General features: G+C 37.7%; 1 protein-coding gene across 3 annotated transcripts in view; it reads left to right on the forward strand.

The window, feature by feature from the left end:
• Positions 1 to 21,180, forward strand: part of taf3 (TAF3 RNA polymerase II, TATA box binding protein (TBP)-associated facto) — a 194,502-nt gene that overhangs the window by 143,433 nt on the left and 29,889 nt on the right. For all 3 annotated transcript variants that reach the window (XM_087999356.1, XM_087999357.1, XM_043714115.2), the window contains one exon: positions 8,623 to 8,705. In XM_087999356.1, coding sequence (XP_087855482.1) covers positions 8,623 to 8,705 — 83 coding nt within the window. The remainder of the gene's footprint in view (positions 1 to 8,622; positions 8,706 to 21,180) is intronic.

Here is a 21,180-nt window from a genome sequence, read left to right on the forward strand (position 1 = left end):
GAAGAAATGTAGAGCGACAAAACATTATCAGTTCATGCCTTGAGGTATGTAGTAAAAAGAATCTAAATCCAAGAAGATTAACAGAAAAATGCAACACACTCCAAAAAGGGGCTTATGTGACTGGTATTATTTATCCAGGTGAAAAGAATGGTGCTTATATATAAGACTTTGAACAAATCCACTGGCAATGTATTTCTAGTACTCCACAAAGGAGTCTTATATTAGTGGCCCTTCACTATCTTGCTTTGAACTCTGTCACCAGCCCAACTTTGTATGTTAGTCTACTTATTAAATTTGGCTTCTTGTGAAGTTGTCTTTTTTTCTCAAATATACAAACTTGTTTCTATTCACAGGCATTTTAAATCTGTAGTGCCCTCCAGCGTGTGTGCACATATATTTCGATCAATAAGAAATAAGTGCCTTAATTAAACCATCTATTGTATGGTTTAATTGATCAATCTGTGATCTACTATGTTATATTTCACGTGAATGTGACTTCATGACAAAGGAAATACTTTTAGAAGATAGCAACTCAGATATAGTGTTCGTATTTGAAGAGCAGAGATATATCTTTTAAAAATCTGAGTTTTATATCAATGGGAGGCAAAATCATTTAAATGAATTTCAAAGGATGCTAGCATGGGGAAAATGTGAAAAGCATTTGAACAGAAGAAATAGTTGCAGGAGTAGGCCATTTGGTGTCTTGAGCTTGCTTCACCATTCAAAAGATCATAGCTGATTTGATTGTGGTCTTGACTACACTTTCCTTTACAATGCCTCTTCCTCAAAAATCTGTCTCATTCAGCCTTGAATATACTCAATTAAAATATGTAATCCCAGCCTTAACTGTTTGGTGGTGAAGCAAATTCCAAATGTCAGTGACAGACTGCAAGAAGTTGTTCCTCTGCATCTGCATTAGGTGGCACGGTGGCTCAGTGGTTCGATTCCAGCCTTGGGTAACTATCTGTGTGGAGTTTCCACATTCTCCCCATGTCTGCGTGGGTTTCCTCCCACAATACAGAGATGTGCAGGTTGAGTGAATTGACCATGCTAAATTGCCTGTGCTGTTCAGGGATCTGTAGTTTAGGTGCATTAATCAGGGTTAAATGTCAAGTAATAGGATAGAGGACTGGGTCTGAATGAGTTACACTTCAGAGGGACAGTGTGGTCTTGTTGGGCGAAATGGCCTGTTTCCACACGGATTCTATCATTCTATCTCTGCATTGAATAGTAGAATCTTATTTGGGATTCTTTACTCTGAGATAATTTATTAATCTGACCCCATTACATATTACCAAATCCAAAATAACCTGATCCCTGGTTGGATCCACAACATATTTTCATAGGAAGCTATTCCAAAAACACTCTGACACATGGCTGCCTTTGCGAATTTGATTTTCAGACATAGATGTAATACAGTGTCGGAAAGTGTGAGGTCTGCACTTTGGTAGCAAGAATAGAGGCTTGGACTATTTTCTAAATGGAGAGAAAATTGAGAAGTCTGAAGTGCAAAGTGACTTGGGAGTTCTTGTCCAGGGTTCTCTCAAGATAAACTTGCAGGTTCAGTCAGTAGTTACGAAGGCAAATGCAATGATGTGCATTTATTTTGAGAGGACTTGAATATAAAAGCAGTGATGTACTTCTGAGGCTCTATAAGGCTCTGATCAGACTACATTTGGAGTCTTGTGCGCAGCTTTGGGCCCAGTATTTCAAGAATTATGGCCCTGGAGTGTTCAGAGGAGGTTCACGAGAATGGTCTCAGGAATCAAACGTTCCTCATATGTTCCTAATAACATATGAGAAATGTTTGAGGACTCTGGGTCACTTTTCGATGGAGTTCAGAAGGATGAGGGTGATGAAATTGAAACATACAGAATAGCGAATATGCTGGACAGAGAGGACATTGGGAAGATGTTTCCATTGGTAGGAGAGACTAGGACCCAAGGGCACAGCCTTAGAGTAAAGGGAAGACTTTTTGAGAATGGAGAGAAGGAGAAACTTCTTCAGCCAGAGAGTGGTGAGTCTATGGAATTCATTGCCACAAAGGCCAGGTCATTGAGTATATTTCAGACTGTGAGACAAATAAGTCCTCAATTATCAAGGGGATCAAGGCTTACAGGGAGAAAGGAGGAGAATGGGGTTGAGAAACTTATCAGCCATGATTGAATGGTGGAGCAGATTCGATGGGCTGAATGGCCTAATTTCTGCTCCTATGTCTTATGGTCTTCCCAAACCCCTCAGTGCAATTTGATAAAGCATAAATTCCTATTTTACTGACTTAAGTTCATCAAATATTCACTGTGGAAAACAAAGGAAATGGATGTAAATTTGCAGGCTGAACTGGAAGGTTCACTTTTAGACCTTTCGTCACCATAGTAGGTAACATCATCAGTGAACCTCCAGTGAAACATTGGTGTTAGAGACCCACTTTCTATTTATGTGTTTAGGTTTCCTTGGGTTTGTGATACCATTTTCTGTGGTGATGTCATTTCCAGTTCTTTTTCTCAGAGGGTAGTAAATGGGATCCAAGTTGATGTGTTGATTGATTACAAAATACCTTGCAAGAACTGTAACAAGTACTACATTGCACAAACAGGCAGAAAACTAGCCACCAGGATACATGAATATCAACTAGCCAGAAACATACATGACCCACTCTCACTAGTATCCTTACATACAGATGAGGAAGGACATCACTTCGACTGGGACAACACATCATCCTAGGGCAAGCCAAATAGAGACATGCACGAGAATTCCTAGAAGCATGGCATTCCAACCGGAACTCTTATCAACAAACATATCAACTTGAATCCCTTTTACCATCCTCTGAGAAAAAGAAGAGCAATTGACATCACCACAGGAAACCAAAACACACAAATAGAAAATACATAGGTAACATGTTACCTAGTGTGGTGATGAAACGTCTGAAAATGAAACTTCATTACATCCAGAACCTCAACCTGAGCTACAAATCTTCTCAAAACAAAGGAAATGCATTGGATCCTGTAACATTAGAATTCTTTTTATAAAAAAGAATATGACAAAGTTCCTCAGCTTATAATCTTGCCAAGGAACTGTCATTGAAGTAAATAACAATCAAATACTGAATACATAATTAACTCAAAATTGAAAAGCAGTCAAAATATAAATGTTCTTTACTAAAAGATGGTTGTTAGCATCATATTCTTGGATATATGTCTTTGGAGATGGAAATGTGTTGCTGGAGAAGCGCAGCAGGTCAGGCAGCATCTAGGGAACAGGAGAATCGACGTTTCGGGCATTAGCCCTTCTTCAGGAATGAGGAAAGTTTGTCCAGCAGGCTAAGATAAAAGATAGGGAGGAGGGACTTGGGGGAGGGGCGTCGGAAATGTGATAGGTGGAAAAAGGTCAAGGTGAGGGTGATAGGACAGATTGGGGTGGGGGCGGAGAGGTCGGGAAGAAGATTGCAGGTTAGGGAGGCGGTGCTGAATTTGATGGATTTGACTGAGACAGGCTGGGGGGAGGGGAAATGAGGAAACTGGTGAAATCCGAGTTCATCCCTTGTGGTTGGAGGGTTCCTAGCTGGAAGATGAGGCGTTCTTCCTCCAACCGTCGTTTCGCTGTGGTCTGACGATGGAGGAGTCCAAAGACCTGCATATCCTTGGTGGAGTGGGAGGGGGAATTGAAATGTTGAGCTACAGGGTGGTTGGGTTGGTTGGTCCGGGTGTCCCAGAGGTGTTCTCTGAAACGCTCCGCAAGTAGGCGGCCTGTCTCCCCAATATAGAGGAGGCCACATCGGGTACAGAGGATGCAATAGATGATATATGTGGAGGTACAGGTGAATCTGTGGAGGATATGGAAGTTTCCTTTGGGGCCTTGGAGGGAGGTGAGAGGGGAGGTGTGGGCGCAAGTCTTGCACCTCCTGCGGTTGCAGGGGAAGGTGCCGGGAGTGGAGGTTGGGTTGGTGGGGGGTGTGGATCTGACGAGGGAGTCACGGAGGGAGTGGTCTTTCCGGAATGCTGATAGGGGAGGGGAGGGGAGGGAAATATATCCTTGGTGGTGGGGTCCGTTTGGAGGTGGCGGAAATGACGGCGGATGATGCGCTGTACATGGAGGTTAGTGGGGTGGTAGGTGAGGACCAGTGGGGTTCTGTCCTGGTGGCGGTTGGAGGGGCGGGGTTCAAGGGCGGAGGATCGGGAAGTGGAAGAGATGCGGTGGAGGGCATCGTCGATCACGTCGGGGGGGATATTGCGGTCCTTGAAGAAGGACCTGTCTTTGGACCTGTTCATGGACAAGTGAGTTGAAACAGAATATTCAAAGCGGAAACTGAGAAACCATGCAAGAATATAAAAGGGTTTGGATCAGTGATACAAAGGAATATTGATGACAAATCTAATGTAAATGGATCTAGAATAATTAACTTGCAACATTTTAAAAAAAGGAATTTGTTTTGAATTAAATGTTTTTTTAACATTTTGAAAGATTATTGTGTCAAAAATTACCTGAGGAAGAGACAAATACACAATTATATTAGCACAGTGGTAGAATGCAAATTAAAAATCATATTATTTTTGCCTCGGTCACTTGAAAGACTGCTTGTAATAATGGTTTGCCTTGCCAAAAAAAAAAGTGTTGTTTACCATAGGACAAATTAGTATAGGGAAATCATAATTTGTGTTTCAGGGACCTGAATTTTGAGAAAACGGTGAGAAAATTGTCCACGTCTGAAATCACTAATAATTGAGGTAGGCTTGACTTGCTGGTATACTAAAGATCTTCTCACACATTGTCATTTTTAGATTTGTTCATGAAGTCAGGTGTTGTTAATAATTATGTTAAATATATTTTAGGATAAATATGAAACATGAGACAGAAGCTTATTGTGGTGATGAGATTTTCTGTTGGGTACCTCAGAAAAACATCTTTTTGGACATTGTGAAAATGTGGTATCTTTCTTTACCTCTCGACTGTTTCTTTATCATCGGGAAGCATTTGATCTATCTGCATAGTTTTACTATCAACTGTGCCTAATTTGGCAAATGATAATATTCTCTAACTAATCTAACAGAAATCTGTTCCTTTTTTAAGTTACTTTCCAATTCCTTCAATAAATTCTTCCTCTTCCCTTCATCCAATATATTCTGAAATCAAGACTTATCAGAATGGGCTACTCTCCAAATAATTCCTAAACTTCAAGGTTTCTAAGATTTGTTTATGTCTCTTCTTGTACATTTTAGGCTTTTTAAACTCAAGTTTGGACTTACCACTGCCGCATACCTAGTCTTTTATTATTTTCATACTTTAAGTCATCCAACACAATGGATTTAGTCCTTCACTTTGTTATTTCCGATTTTTAAAAAAATGACTAAAATGTTATCAAAACTCCTTAGGAAACTAATGGCAGAACTTTATTATTTTCATTGATATTATTTGATTACACACTTCCTAATCTTTGGTTTCTGTAAATCTGCAGTGTAAAATATACCTTGACTCTATGGACATTCAGTAAATTCTTAATATAGTGAGGAAACAGCCCGAGTAAACTTCAGGCACCTTTATCCCTAATCAGGCTTGCCATACCACTTAAAAGTAAAACCAAAACAGCTGGAGATCTGAAACACACAGAAATTTCTGGCAACATTCAACAGGTCTGGCAACATCTGTGGGAAGAAAGCAGAGTTGTTTCGAGTCCAGTCACTGTTCATCAGAACTGTTGATAAAGAGTAACTGGACTCAAAGTGTTAACTCTGCTTTCTTTCTGCAGATGCTGCCGACTTGCTGAGTTTCGCCAGAAATTTGTGTTTTTGTTGCCAAACCATCTATTGGATTTATTTTACATTGGAACTATGTGGCTTAAAAGAAAATCAAAGTAGGTAAGGATTCTTGAAATCATATATAAGTAAACCTTAAACAAATCTTCCATAGATCACTTTGGACCATTAAGGTTACCACATACCTTTAAAAGGAAGATCACAGTGAATAATATCAATATTGTGATCTTTAAAACTTCTTCAGATAACGTCATGCTTCTAATTCTCCCTGTTGTTTGTTGGGCATACCCATAAAACCAGGTGTTATTGAAAAGTATCTGTTGCTGGTATTCAGATAAAGAACAAGTCACTTGAACTTCATCCTTGCACTATAATATCTGAAGTCATGAATTATAATACAGTATGTTAGCCAATTAAGAAGGCATGCTTTGTGTAGTTATTATACATGAGTGTGAATTCAGAATTCATAAAGTAAATTTGCAATGTGTCTCATTCAGTAATCCTGTGTGTGTGGCGTGGCACATGAAAGCAAATCCGCAGGTGGCTCAATTTTCTGCCCGTTAACTGTGAATGGGAGGAAAATCCAGTTTGGGGTGAATTGGATATGATTTTTGAGCATAACACCTGCCAATAGCAATGGATATAAAATAAGCTTCACAACCTGTACACTTGTTCACTGTTAAAATGGAAGTTCGAAATTTCTCCTCATTATTTTCAAGGTTTAATTCACCATGTAAAGGTTTTAATATTTGTTTGTTGACAATCCCTACTCAATTTTAATTATTCCTATTTTTACTTGAGCAATCCACATTTCAAAGAAAAGGGTTGGTGTACTTGAAAGGGGAAGAAGTTAACTCAAAACAAATCTACCATAGAAAGAATTCTATGTTGTTTTAATATTGGTATATATAGAATATTAAATGTCAAGCTTTCATCACATGATCATTGTACCTGACCCCCTTTATGAACTAAAATGGTTTATAAAAGGACTATTACTGACCACAGATTTAGGCAAGTCTAGTACACGCAGGAGTAAATGAAACCATCTGCGCCGAAATTACTATTTTACCTAGAGCCATCAAATCAAGGCAACTGAGTTAATGACAGGATTTTTGCATCTCCAGTTTTAATTCACATTTATGTGGTAATTTCACACTTGAAACATGGAAGGTTGGCAGCAGTGTATCCAGCTTGAAGAAACAACCGGGCCAGGCTCAGGAATCCACAAATGAATCCAATTTCAACAACCTTATTTGACCAGCAGAAGAGAGAAAGAAAATGGATTTGTAAACAAGAGCTAGAAGACACTCTCTCTGTTTGTTTCTCTCATCATCTGGGAATACCGTACTTGGTGAAAAAATGAATTGGGAAAACAACCATCCACCAAAAACTCAAAGCTGTGTAAACTGCTGAGGACACCAGTCAACCATTAAACAACGTTTTTTTTAAAGCTGTGTCCAAACACCTAAAGGAGTCTAAGGACTTCTAAAGGTTGTGGGGACGCTCTCGCTTTTAAACTTTTCATACGTGCTTGTTTATGAGTTTGATGTTGCATTTAATTATTTCTTTCCTGGCGTTAATAGGTGATAAAATTCATTTTTCTTTTGCACAAGAATAACTTGTAATTGGCAATACGACAATTTGATTCAAGTACAATAGCTGCATGCTAACAAGAAATAAAAATATTTGTTGCACCTGACTGGGAGGGACTGGAAAGGGGAGAGCCAATTTCCCATTTGTTACCTGGTTGTAGCAATGATGCACATTGTTATAACCACAAGCAGCTGTAATAGTTGAAATTGGTTATTCGCTTTTGTAGGTTATTATATGTGTGTAGTAGGCATTTAATATTTTATTTTCTCCCCTTGGAGAGATTCTAGGACCAGAGGGTGTAATCTCAGAGTTAGGAGTGGTCCATGTAAAACTGCAATGAGAATGACATTTTTTAATGGTTCAAGTATTTTCAAGGCTGAGCAAAACAGATTTTTAATCAGTAAAGGATTCAAGGGCTATGGGGAATGCGTCGGAAAGTGGAGCGCAGGATTATTAAATCAGCCATGATCTTCTTGAGTAGCAAGTAGATCTGACAGACTGAATGGCCTACTTCTACGCCTGCAACTTATGGTCTACTACTTCTCTATCATTTGTTTTTTGCCTGGTCAAATATAAATCCACCTACTCAAGGCAGAAAGGGATGGACAACAGTTACAGCCTTTCCAGCATTGCACATATCTTAAAACAAAATAAGGGATTCTAATGATTGTATATTTTAATACTAATTTGATGCGCCAAATTATGATAAAGTAATGATTTGTTCCATTACCACATAATGAATTTTTGTCTCAAACTGGCCATTAGGGAAAGAAACTTAGGATGAATGATGATTCTTCCTCAGAGCTAAGAAACAAATTTCCTGCTGTCAGATTTGTGATACTGATGGGGGCCTAAAAAATGGAAGAATATGACTTAAAAATTAAGGTGAATATTCACTTAGTTAATTATAAGCCCAGATTTATTATCCTAGCACCCATTTTAACTATTGATTTCTGCTTCAAAATCTCAGATTCCCTTTGAAGGTTGTTGATGTATCAATGAACTTTTCTATCAACATCGAAAACAACCATTGAATTAGAATAGGGTCTTGCATGTAACTGCATTTGATGTCCCACTGGAGTGCATCAAAACAAGCTGTAATTACTTTTATGCAAATAAAGTTTACTTGTTCTTTTTTCAACATTAAAATTATTTGACTGAAACTGACTTTTGACTTTATCAAGACTTGTTTTTGGAAATTTCTCTCAGTTTACATTTCTAACGGTTTCCAATATATGAATTCGTGCAACTGTGCTTATCACTGTATTTTCTGTCCCAGGCAAAACCTGAACCAGTTGTACCAGCCCCTTCCCCTGTTATTCCAAGGCTTACACTGAGAGTCGGTGCTGGCCAGGACAAGATGTAAGTACTATATATTTTATAATTATTTTAAATGGTCATATTGTTCACATGAAGATAAAGATCAGTGCCATTTTTTGTAAAACATGTTAAATTTGCTGAACTAGCTTAATATTTCTCCAATGTTCTTATTAAAATGACCTTATCCAGTGCAATTCACTTTATTGAATAAATAAATTGTCATTTAACTGGAAACAAATCTACCAGGGCAAGGATTGTACATGTCGTCTTAACATTTGAAATTTCCTATTCGCTTCTGTGGATCTTTTCTACAAGTGCAATATGCTTTCATTACTTATCTTCTCAATTTTTTTGTTTATATTCTAGCTAAATATAACACTCAGAATGGTAAACCAGTGAGTGGAATTAAAAGAGAAATGGTTGGATCTGTGAATAAAGTTAGCCAAGGGAATAGCCAGTTTCATTCCAGTCTGGAAGCTGCAGTGTTCCAAGTATTAAAATGGTAGTGTATGGATTTGATGGAACTATAAGTCTTTGAATCATATGCAATAATTTGTGATATCTGGTCATCACAGATAAAAGAACCTTTTGTTGTTCGAGTGATTTTCTGATTTCAAAATACCATACAAAGCAACCTTGAACTGACTTTTTTTGGAGCAGAGACTTCTTTAGCGCACAGACTTCGGTGACTTCATAAAATTCTGTTTTACTGACTCCATGAATGAAGTGAAAGGCACAGAGAAGTCAGTTCATCATTTTATGACACAGGGAGGTCAGCTGTGCTCTGCAGCTTGTAATTGTGATGAAATTTGTGATATATTATTATTTCAAAGCTTAGATTCTGAAGTGGTTTTTGGTTTTCGGTCTGTGAAGATGATTTTGTTTTAATGGTCGGAAAAAAATTTAGTACTGGCTCAATACAGCACTTCCAAGAAATAACTAAACAAGACTTAAGCTAAATAACCAGACTACATGATCAATGAAATAATTGCTGAAATGTTTGCTAAATTACCCTTTTATAACTAAGAGAAAGACAGATCAGAAGCATATTTAGTCCAGAAGAAGGGGAACACACCCGCATTGAGGAGACATTTTCCTAGTGCTATTATCACTAGAGTATTAATCTGGAGACTCAGGAAATGTTCTAGAGATCTCAATTCAAATCCTGCCACATAAAATGGTGGAGTTTGAATTCAATAATACTGTGGGAATAAAAGTCTAACAATGACCATCAAACCATTATTGATTGTCAGGAGAAACCTACCTGATTCACGAATGTCCTTTGGTGAAGGAAATCTGTCATTCTTTCCGGGTCAGGCCTACATTTGACTCCAGACCCGTAGCAATGTGGTTGACTCTTAATTGCCGTCTGTGCAATTAGGGATGGGCAATAAATGCTGGCCTAGCCAGGGACACTCTAATCTCTGGACAAATGAAAAGAAAAGGGCTGTTCGACAGCTTTAAAAATATCAATGTAACTAGAAGAATTATTTTCCTTAGAATTTGGTAAGGTAACTCAATTCAATAAGTTGGTTTCTTTATGCAGCAAAGAGAATCACATCAGGTTTACAAGCAGTTGACGAATGGAAATTATCTCAGCCTTGTCAGTGGGATGAAAAATTAGAGTGAAAATAAAAGGATAATTCATTGGGGTTGAGTATCTATAAAGGATATTTCACGGAAGCCGAGTTAAATATTTTTGCTGTTTTTAATAAGATACTTACTTTTTTTTTCCTTTTATATAATTAACATATGCCTTTTAGTTAAATTGGCAACCTCACGTGAACATGTCCCAAATTATTAAAAAAAGTGCTCTATCAAGCCAGGTTTCACTCAAGGTGCTGATTTGTCCTGTGTTACCATCGGCTAGGATCAGAACAAAAGCATAAAATATTGGACCAAGGAAAGACTCAGAAAAATATGTAAAATGGTCAGTATTTTATAGTAATTTTGTTAAATATCTAGCTCCTTTGGATATCCTAATAATGCATTCCTGGACCACAGCATAACTCTGATTGTTATCCTCTGAAATATTAGCTCAGATTTTTGCTATGATGGATAGCACCACCGCTATGCTTAAAATGTTCAAAGAAATCAACCCTGAGCATGGCATCTCTCATATTTGCATGGGTGGGATTTGGGAGAGGTTGTAATTCTTGCACCTGCTGTTTCTGGAGGTATTTAAATGATTGACCTTCACTGTAATTGGAACTACAAGACTCCTGGAGTGTGATGATTAGTTCAGAGCAGTTCTATTCTCAGTGTACTTCTTTGGGATGGCCAGGGTGCCCTTTCAGAGAGGCAAAATACCTCTTTGAAACTTGTCCTGGGTACTTTTAATGGGAATAAGTCATGCTTTGGAAGATTTAAGACACCTTAGCGAGTTTTGAGAAGATTTGTAGCTCAGGTTGAGGTTTTGGATGTAAGTTTGCTCGCTGAGCTGAAAGGTTCATTTCCAGAAGTTTCGTTACCTTACTAGGTAACATCTTCAGTGGGCCTCATGTGAATTCTGAAAATTCTGAAAATTCCTGCTTTCTATTTGTATGTTTGGGTTGGTGATGCCATTTCCTGTGGCGAAGTCACTTCCGGTTCCTTTTCTCACGGGGTGGTAGATGGGGTCTAACTCGATGTGTTTGTTGATAGAGTTCCGGTTGGAATGCCATGCTCCTAGGAATTCTCGTGCATGTCTTTGTTTGGCTTGTATTGACAATACATCCATCCTAGGACAAACCAAACAAAGACATGCACGAGAATTCCTAGAAGCATGGCATTCCAACTGGAACTCTATCACAAACACATCGAATTAGACCCCATCTACCACCCCCCTGAGAAAAGGAACCGGAAGTGACTTCACCACAGGAAGTGACATCACCAACCCAAAAGAAACCCAAACATACAAATGGAAAGCAGGAATTTTCAGCATTGCATCGCATGAGGTCCATTTAAGACATGCTTTGGGATTTAGAGTCACAGTCAAGAGTATGATTTCCCAACCCCTGACCCACCCCGAAAGATCCTGTATTTATATTGCAAGTTCAATTCAGCTTCTGGCCAATGGTAACCGCCCAGGATGTTGATAGTGGTGAATTCAGTGATGGTCCTGATCATGGAATGTGGGCATCACTAGCTGAGCCAGCATTTATTCATTCTCATTAGCCTTGATGAAGGTGATAGTGAGCTATCTTCTTAAACTGCAGTCCTTGGAATGCAGGAATACTTGCAGCACTGTGAGGAGAGGAGTTTCCAGAACTTTGACTCAATAACAGTGATGGAAAAGCGATATATAGTCAGTTCTGCTAAAATGCAGTAGTTCCGTTCTCATGCAAACTCTTGTTATAAGAAAATCATGTAATAACAGCACCATTTAAACTAATCTTGTAACTAATACATGCTTTAAAAGTTTGCGCTATGGAAATAGCATCCTCAATTTGTCAGTTGTGTTATAGCGAATTCACATTAACGAAACACACATTCTTGAAGAATGACCTGTAGTCCCTTGTAAGGAAGGTGTTTACCTTGGAAGGGAAATTGCAGGTGGTGATGGTCCCATCTGCAGCTTTTCTCCTCCTAGGAGAAAAGCTACTATTTTGTGTTGGTAGTGAAGGGAGTGAATGTTAAACATGATCGACAGGATGGCTGGTTCAGGATGTTGGTAATGTGGGATTCAATTACAGTATTACTGCAGTTGCAGTATCTGAGACATCACGAATAGTGGAACTTCAGTGGTCAGTACTGCTGCCTCACAGTGCCAGGGACCTAGCTTTTAGTCTTGACTGTGTCCCGAGTTTGCATACTTTCCCCATGTCTGTGTGGGTTTCTGCCTGGTGATCCGGTTTTCTCCAACAATCCAAAGATGTGCAGGTTAGGCAGATTGGCCATGCTAAATTGTCTGATAATGTTCAGGGATGTGCAGGCTAGGTCGATTGGCCACGTTAAATGCATGATTACAGGGATAGTGTAGGGAGCTGGGTCTGCATGGGATGGTCTTTGGAGGTTGGTAGAGACTGGATGGGCCAAATGACCTCTTTATGCACTTTAGAATTCTGTGATTCTATTGTGCATTCATCAGCAAACATTCCTACCTTTTACTTTATGATGGAGATCATTGATAAAGCAGCTGCAGATGATAGTGGCTGGGATACTACTCTGAAGAAATCATGTTGTGATGCTCTGGGATTGAGATGATTGACATCCAACAACCATATCTGTCTTTCTGCATGCTAGGTATGGCTGTAACCAGCAGAGAATTTTCCTCCTGATTCCCATTGTCTTCAGTTTTCTGAGGGTCCCTTGATGACTAACCTGATCAAATAGTAGGGGCTGATATCAAGGCTCATCTCACCTCTTGAGTTCAGCCCTTTTATTCACCAAACCATTTTCTTTTGTGGTATAGGTAGGGTGATGATGCTAACCCTGAAGATACCTCCAGTGGAACGAGGATTGATTCCCATGCTGTTGCCATTGATCTGACCTACACACTAGCTAAGAGAGCTAACCAGGCACCCTTGAAAAATCTAACAATGCTCAATTGCACTTGAGCTGGTTTCAGTAAAACTAACCTTGCACACGCTGAAAAACATTTACAGATAATTGACACCTGAATAATGGGGGTGCTGAGAAACGACGTTCTAAACTAGTACTCACTGTGAAAAATAACATTGAAGATAAAGCTAGTTCTCATAGCACATTCTTTCAGTTAGGAAACAAATTAATAAAAAATACACATATACCAACACCAAGAACATGCCTATAGCTCTTTTATGTTCATGGCCATTTCTGTATTTTGTATAATCATTGGAAGAGCTATGCAGATGATTTCTCATACTGATGGATATCTGCAGTTTTAAAAAATATCTTTCAGAGCAACAGTAGAAACTCTATCAGAACATACAAGAATGTGAGAGATTGAATGAAACACGACTTATAGAACAGCATGAGATTTTGAAATATTTAAAATCATTGCAATCCAAAAGAATTAGTCCTCAAATGATGTCTATAGCTTGATTCTTTAAATCCAAGTTCACATCCAGGCAGTGCTGAGTAGCATTCTTTATTCATTCTATCTACTGTAGACTTTCTTTAAATATTGGAGTTCCTTTTAAACAAAGGGTGTTTTTTATGCTTTTATACTCTCTCTCTACCAATCAACTGATTTCCAAAAGTTATTGAAACTTATGCAGAGAAGTCAAAGAACAAAGGATGACCACAAACTTCAGTACAGACTGTTCAAGGCAATTAAATAGGTTTAATCTATTTAGGATGCTGAAAACAGCATTTGTCCCTATATAATCAGAGTCACTATGAGCTGAAACCACTATGTAAATATATCAGGTTTGTGTTATTTCAAATGAAGAAAAGGGCAGGTAAAAAAATAAAGAAAATAACAGTTAGGAAAAGCACATCAGTAAATATCAGTGCCTTTGATACAAAGTTGCTGAGAGAGAGTACTGACTTTAGAAAAACCCTATAAAAATTTGTTAATTGTCCTCTCAGTTTTTAGGTGGTCACTTAGTTTTTCTAGTGAATCTTGAGATTGCCCAAATCTGAAGGGCTTATGCCTGAAACGTCGATTCTTCTTCTCCTTTGATGCTGCCTGACCTGCTGCACTTTTCCAGCAACACATTTCAAATCTGTTCATTGTACAGTAAAACTTTTAAGCAGTGAGACAAGGGGCATGATTGCTATCTGAAGTAGTGTAAGTTACCAAATTCATGTTCTGAAAGAAACCAGTGACTGCTCCCTACAAAAACATGAGCAATGGATTGAGCCACATTTGCATCAGTCATTAACAGAGCTATTGACCTCATACAATGCAGTGAGAGCAAACAAAAGCAAAGAGCATCAGGCCATAAGGTGGGAGTGCTGGTACCTCATTCACGCAAAAAGACATAAATGCCAGAAACTGGAAATAGGAATTGTAAATGCTAGAAATGTACAGTGTGCCTGTCATATCTAAGAAAAGGAAGAAATAGGAGACAGAATCATCATTAACGATCAATGTGCTTTTTTACTGAATTCCACGGCTGTGACATAGCTCTGGGATTCAGGTGACAAACCTAGGTTACGTGATTTACTTCTATGAATTTAAGTCACCCGAATCCCTCACCAAGATTATATTGATGTTTTGTATTTCAGTGACAAGCAAGTAGTTTTTTTTTTAAAGCACATTCCCAGGATGTTTGACGTAGTGAAGTAGTAGGAGTTCACTATATTTGTGGGTAAAAGTGCAAAAACAGGTTTGCATATGGCTTCCATCTTGGAACTGAGGGTGGTGACCTGAGACAATTTGGTTGACTTTATAATGGCACTAATGATGTGTGAGAATGAACCACAGTGATAACTTGTATATTGTAGTACTTAAGTGATTGACCCCCAAGGCCAGAGGATGATAAGTTTCATTCCAGGGCGGCCTGTCCCCAGTGTAATTACTTGTAGGAATGTAGCACAATGACATACACGCCACAAGATGAGCACAAATTGATCATTTTACTCTGTGTACAGTCTTCTATTAATTGCATTTCATTGAGAATAAGGATCAACTGTTTAATAATGTTTGAGTATATTTACATTTGAGATAGATAGATTCTTGATTGCCAATAGGATCAAAGGTTACAGGGAGAAAGCGGGAAAATGGAGTTGAAAATCTTATCAGCCATGGCAGAGCAGACATGAATGGTCTAATTTCTGCTCCTATGTTTGTAAGCTATCTCACCTTTCAAACTGGTACATAGAGAAGAAAAAAGCATGCTTTATAACGAAGTATGAGTCTCACATATGTCATCAGAGTCATTCCGAAGGAGATGGAAACTCGCTTTTGGTCAACATTTAATAATGTCCCCTATTAAAATTGTGTGCATATATAAAAATTATTTTGTGTTTTTATTGCAGAATGACATCTAAGATGTATCATACTGTATAATCAGACAAAAAAAGCTGCTGAACTAAGAAACTGATATTTGTTTTTCAAACCAGCCATTCTAGTAGAAACTTAAAGGACGAGAGAAAATCTGAGAGGTTCAGGAAAAGAATTCCAGAATGAATGACCCAGAAGGCAGAAGCTCTGTCTTCTGGGGTAGATGAAAGATCATGAGGATGCACAGGGGTTCAAGCTGAAAGGCTGCTGAATTTTTGGAGGTTAGAGTCATGGAGGGATTGATTCAAAGTAGATCAGTGAATTCGGAAGTAATAGGTATCTAGGAATTAGGAGAAATGAGTCCGGAGCAATAGTAGGCCATTTAACCCCTTGAGCTTGCTCTGACTTAGTATGTATTAGTGTTTATGAGACATAGGACAGGATAACATTGAGTACACAAGTCTAGAGGTAACAAAGGTGTGGGTAAAGACTTCATTACCAATGGTTTCAGGCAGGTCAGAGGTGGGCATTGTTACAAAAGTGGAAGTGGCTAGTCTTTATAATGGAAAAAATATGGGATCGGGAACTCGACCCTTGGGTTAAGTAGGATGTTGAGGATTGATTCACCCTGACAACTGTTTCCAAGGAAAGTAGAATCATAATCTACGCTGACACATCACTGCAGTACCAAGGGAGTGCTGCATTGTCAGACCTATCACTTATTGAATAGATATTAAACTGAAGCTGTGTCTGCTGTCTCAAGTAGATGTACAAAATCCCATGAGACTTTTCAAAGGAAATAAAGGATATTCTCCTGATGTCCTGGCAAATACTTAGCTTTCAACCAACATAAATAGAAATTTTAAAATAAGTCAAAGAACTACAGATGCTGGAGATCTGAAACAGAAGAAGTATTTACTGGTGAAGTTCAGCAGATCTGGAAATATCTGTAGGAAGAAAGTAGAATTAACATTTTGAGTCCTGTAACTCTTCATCAGTGCCTGGTGTTCTGATGAAGAGTTACAGGACTCAAAATGTTAACTCTGCTTTCTTCCCACAGATATTTTCAGACCTGCTGAGCTTCACCAGCAATTTCTGTTTATGTATAAGGAGAACCTTCCAGTTTGCAAATTAGCTAATGAATTTCTCTACATTGCAGCACTGACTACAGTTAAGAAAATATTTCGGGAGTGGTAAAATGCTTCGGGGGTCACAAAAGGTGATTTATAGTTGCAAGTTTCTCCTTCCATTCTTAATGGCAATTAACCACTGATAATAGTGACTGAAGCTACAGTATTTTACCATGTGAATTTGACCCTTAAACATGTTTCCTAAACATCCATCCTGGAAATTTTACTTTGCTTCTCCAAAGTCCATTTTTCCCATGACAACTGACCCAACAATTACTGCCACATAGCATGAAAAGAAGACTCCAATGTTTGCTTGACAGATTTACTGATCTTATGTAACGCTATGCAGAACACTAATTATTTCATCAAGTCCTTTCCCAAGGTGATGTAGAACTTGCCCTGCCTTTCTCTATATCACAGTTTTTTGTTATCTTTGAATACTGCGCATTTTATAAAACAGAGGCCAAGTGTGCTCCGCAAGACAGAATGTCAAAGTTTGAAGCATTCCAGGACCAAATGGAGTGTGAAGCCTGTACTGTAAGATCAAGAGAGACATTCACATGATGCAATAGTTTTACAATGAAAATATATTCCGTAAATTCCTTGTTTATATGATATCCACATTCTATAGAGAATCCTTCGTGATGCTTGTTCTGTCATCATAAGAGAAATCACCATATTCATAGGATGCCATAACAATCTTGACAATTGGAAGAGGTTGCCCGAGTGTGCTCTACTCCTTGTGCAAATTCACAAATCATCTTAAATTGTACTTATCTGTACATATGCATGTGGTAACACAGCATTCACTATTCAAGCACTAAGTAGAGGTGAATTATTTAAAAAGCAATGTTTTCTTTTCACTGCAAGGCTAAGCTCTCTGAGCTCAATGATTACCAATTGCTCAAGAAGTTTACCAATTTTTTACTAATATTTATCATTTTCTCCAGCCTTAGTTTCTATTTTCATAATTCTTCTTATGCATTGTCTTAGCAAGAGGCATTAATAGTTATCCTAATGATTACATGTAAAATGAAGGTAGCTATCGAAATTAGTTGGCACAGACTACTTGAAAATAATTTCCACACTGTTGTCTTCTCATGTAAAATTGCATTTAATGTCTTGATTTAAAATTGTGATAGTTTGATGAGCAGAACCAAATGGTTTAGTAGAAACTTTAGAGTGGCATCAGTTGGGGCCCCAAAGGCCATGCTTGCACAATTATTGTTAAGCACTTTAACAGAATGATTGTGAAATCCCTCTGAGGTTACACGTGAAGTAACATTCAGAATATGTAACAGTCTGGACAAAAAAACAACTTTTGACCTGATAAGGCTTTTAGCAGCACTGTCATAGTATCAGCTTTTTTTAGAAACTACAATAATTTGTGTTTATATGGCACCTAATCAAAGAAACAATTCTCAACCAAATTTGCTATCGAGTCACATATGACGTTAATTGAGCAAAAGCTTGGTTTTAAGGAGCATCCTATAAGCGAGAGAATGATGGGTGTACATGTTTTTCAAGAGAAAACTCCAGAATTCAGGATCCAGGAGCAGAAGACACAGCTAGCAACAAGGGAATGATGAAAATCAGAATGCATAGAGGATCAGATTTTGAGGAGTATGGAGATTTTAGTCGATTGTAGGATTGTAAGAGGCAACAGAGATGGGGATGGACAAGGAATTCAAAAACAAAATTTGGGAATTTTAATATGGGTGGACTGCAAATCAATATCAGGCAAAATTATCTGAACGATTATAAAGAAAATTGAGAGTGAGATATTGAAGTTATTTGGCAGCTTATATTGACAGAGGCGATTGATTAACAAGGCTTGATGCATGTTAGGATACAGGGAACATAATGTGATTAAATATCCTGAAGCATGATATTTTATTAACTTACCAGCATATTTTCTTACAAACATTTTAATCCTCTTATTTCTCATATATTTCCCTTTATTTAGTCATTATTCCAGTTTCTACAAGCAGTATTTCTCACTAAAAAAGTTTCTGAATTTACATGACTATCTGTAAAAATACACTTTGTAACAGGATAACCTACCAGAAGACTTGCAATGACGAATGTACGTGTATCTTGCAGGTATGTTTTATGTTGATGTTACTGCAAAAGTAAAAATAAATGTTTAAATTCTGTCAGTTTAAACTATTGTATGAATGATGTTTTATTCAAGAAGCAGTATTGGAAGGCAAAAAAAAATGGGGGAAGCAATTAGAGTGATGTGGATTGAAGACAAAATGAATGGTTCTGTACGTTAGATAGTCAGACCTGAATGAGGCTTAATTTGCTGTCACTGTGAATTCTGAGCTTCCCTGTAAAGAGTTTATCTGGAGATGTGATCAACCCAAAAATTTAATTGCTTTATTTAATCACTTTGAGAGATCTTATCCTCAATGGATCTGAAATTTAATTGGCTTGTTTAGATTTTAAACATTTATGTACTGTGTCCAAGGGCCCCTTAAAAAATGAATTTCCATTCATGATTTTTCTTTAACCATCCTTTGTTCAATAACAACTAGTGGTAGTTGTCACAAACTGTGCTAATTTAACTGATTGCTTAAGATTTATTAGTTTTAAGGGAAAGTAGTAGTAACAAATTATTTTAACGCCATTGATACCATTGCACAAGCTGTATTTCACTTATACCACTGTGACGTATGACTTCATTATAGGCTGCATTTTTAATTTGAACTCAATTAACCCTTTGCACTCCACAGGCTATTTTTATTTATTTCATCTGAATCTTATTACAGTAATCCATTAACCACTCAGTAATGAGATAAAATTTTAATTACTGCTGTTTTATAGCAGATGTTTGAATTACATGGTATAAATTCTATTAAAGGGTTCAGAATCTATGAGATCGGTGATCTGAATTCTGGAAAGGCTGATCATTCCAGCATGCTTCCATTCTCACAAATACAATTATATATTCACTTATTTAACTTTGCATCAAGTCCTGCTTGTGAAACAGACAATATCTGTCTGATGCACATGATCTGAGTAAGATTTTGTTCACAAGGCATTTGGGGTGGTTTTGATTCTCATTTCAATTATTAATAAACATTTCTAATCTGTGCCAACTTTTAGTTTTGCTTTTACTGTAATTACTTCAGGAGAAAAAAAACAGATCTACAGCCATCTTTGCTGTCACTGTTCAGCAGACCCCAGAGTTAAAGAATACTGACCTCATATTCTGTGCTGTGGAAGAAAGGAGAACATACTGTTTGAGGAATGCACAGTGCTGCCAACTTGGTGTATTATGGCATTAAACTGTGCAAAAAGCATCATTTGTGAAGAGCCAACAGGTTTCAGTCTTGCAAGAGATAATCTATTGATATATTCACATTATCAAGATAATTGCAGAATTTTTATTTCTCAAATTAATCATTGCACTTCACAATTATCAATAAGAATATTTCAGTACAAAAGATATCAAAATAATTTTTGACGTCTTCTGTGGATATGGTTGGTCAGATATAATTAATTGAAATCACATATGTATGATAAATTTATGATATAAATGGGAATTTATTGATTTTGAGTGGATCAGTGACCTATAATTTCTTGAGGAAGTATTATACTTGCCAGAAAATTAGTATTATTCAGTTTCTGTGCAATTACTACATCAAGATCTTTATCAACCTTGAAAAAGGCATTCAGTTCAGTGCCTCAACCAGGTGATCAAGAACCTTACACAGCAACCTATTTAATGATACCATTGCAATGGTTTTAGGCATATGTACTATTTCCTCCACAAAACTTTAATCTTACACCATCTGTTGGAAAAAAACGAGAGCAAACCATCATTAACTGAGTCAAATCACCAAAGTGACATGACTTAAGCGAAGTTGTACAGACCGAGTGCCGGAATTATACATCAGAAACTTGATGCAAATTTCTGAAATTTGTTGACAACCATAGAGAAACTTTGCAGACCTTCCCTTTAAAGGTTGAAATGGTTATGACATATTGTCAACAGAAAGAACAAATCTGTTGGTCATTTCTCATTCTATACTTCCTGTTTTTCTTATGTTCATTAATTGAATTATATACAGCTGAAACTGCAGTTTGACCCTGAGGCCAAGACAATGTCAGGCTGTACACCTGTGCAGAGCTAGCTTCTGTCATGCACTGTTCAGGGTCATAGTTTGGCTCCCGTGCAGTTAGGGGAAATAGTAAATGTCAAGTTCAAAATAAGTCCCACAAACAGATTGAGGACTTCAATATGGTATTTATTCACCTTACCAAGGCTTTTGATAGTATAAATGGAGAAGGCCTGTGGAAGATTTTATAAAAATATAACTGTCCTGAAAAGATGATGAATCTCATTTGCTCGTTTCGGGATCACACAATGACCAGCATTATGGAAAGTGGTATGTTATTGGATGCCTTTCCTGTCAGCAATAGCACCAGTCAAAACTGTGTATTAACTTCAACTCTGTTTTCCACATGCTCTGTAATGCACTCAAAGGAATACGCATTCAGTTCAGTGCAGATGCCAACTCATCCA

The sequence above is a fragment of the Chiloscyllium plagiosum genome, unplaced genomic scaffold (assembly GCF_037043375.1).
Source record: "Chiloscyllium plagiosum isolate Xiang-an unplaced genomic scaffold, Cpla_swu_hap1 HiC_scaffold_23, whole genome shotgun sequence".
NCBI classification, from domain to species: Eukaryota; Metazoa; Chordata; class Chondrichthyes; order Orectolobiformes; family Hemiscylliidae; genus Chiloscyllium; species Chiloscyllium plagiosum.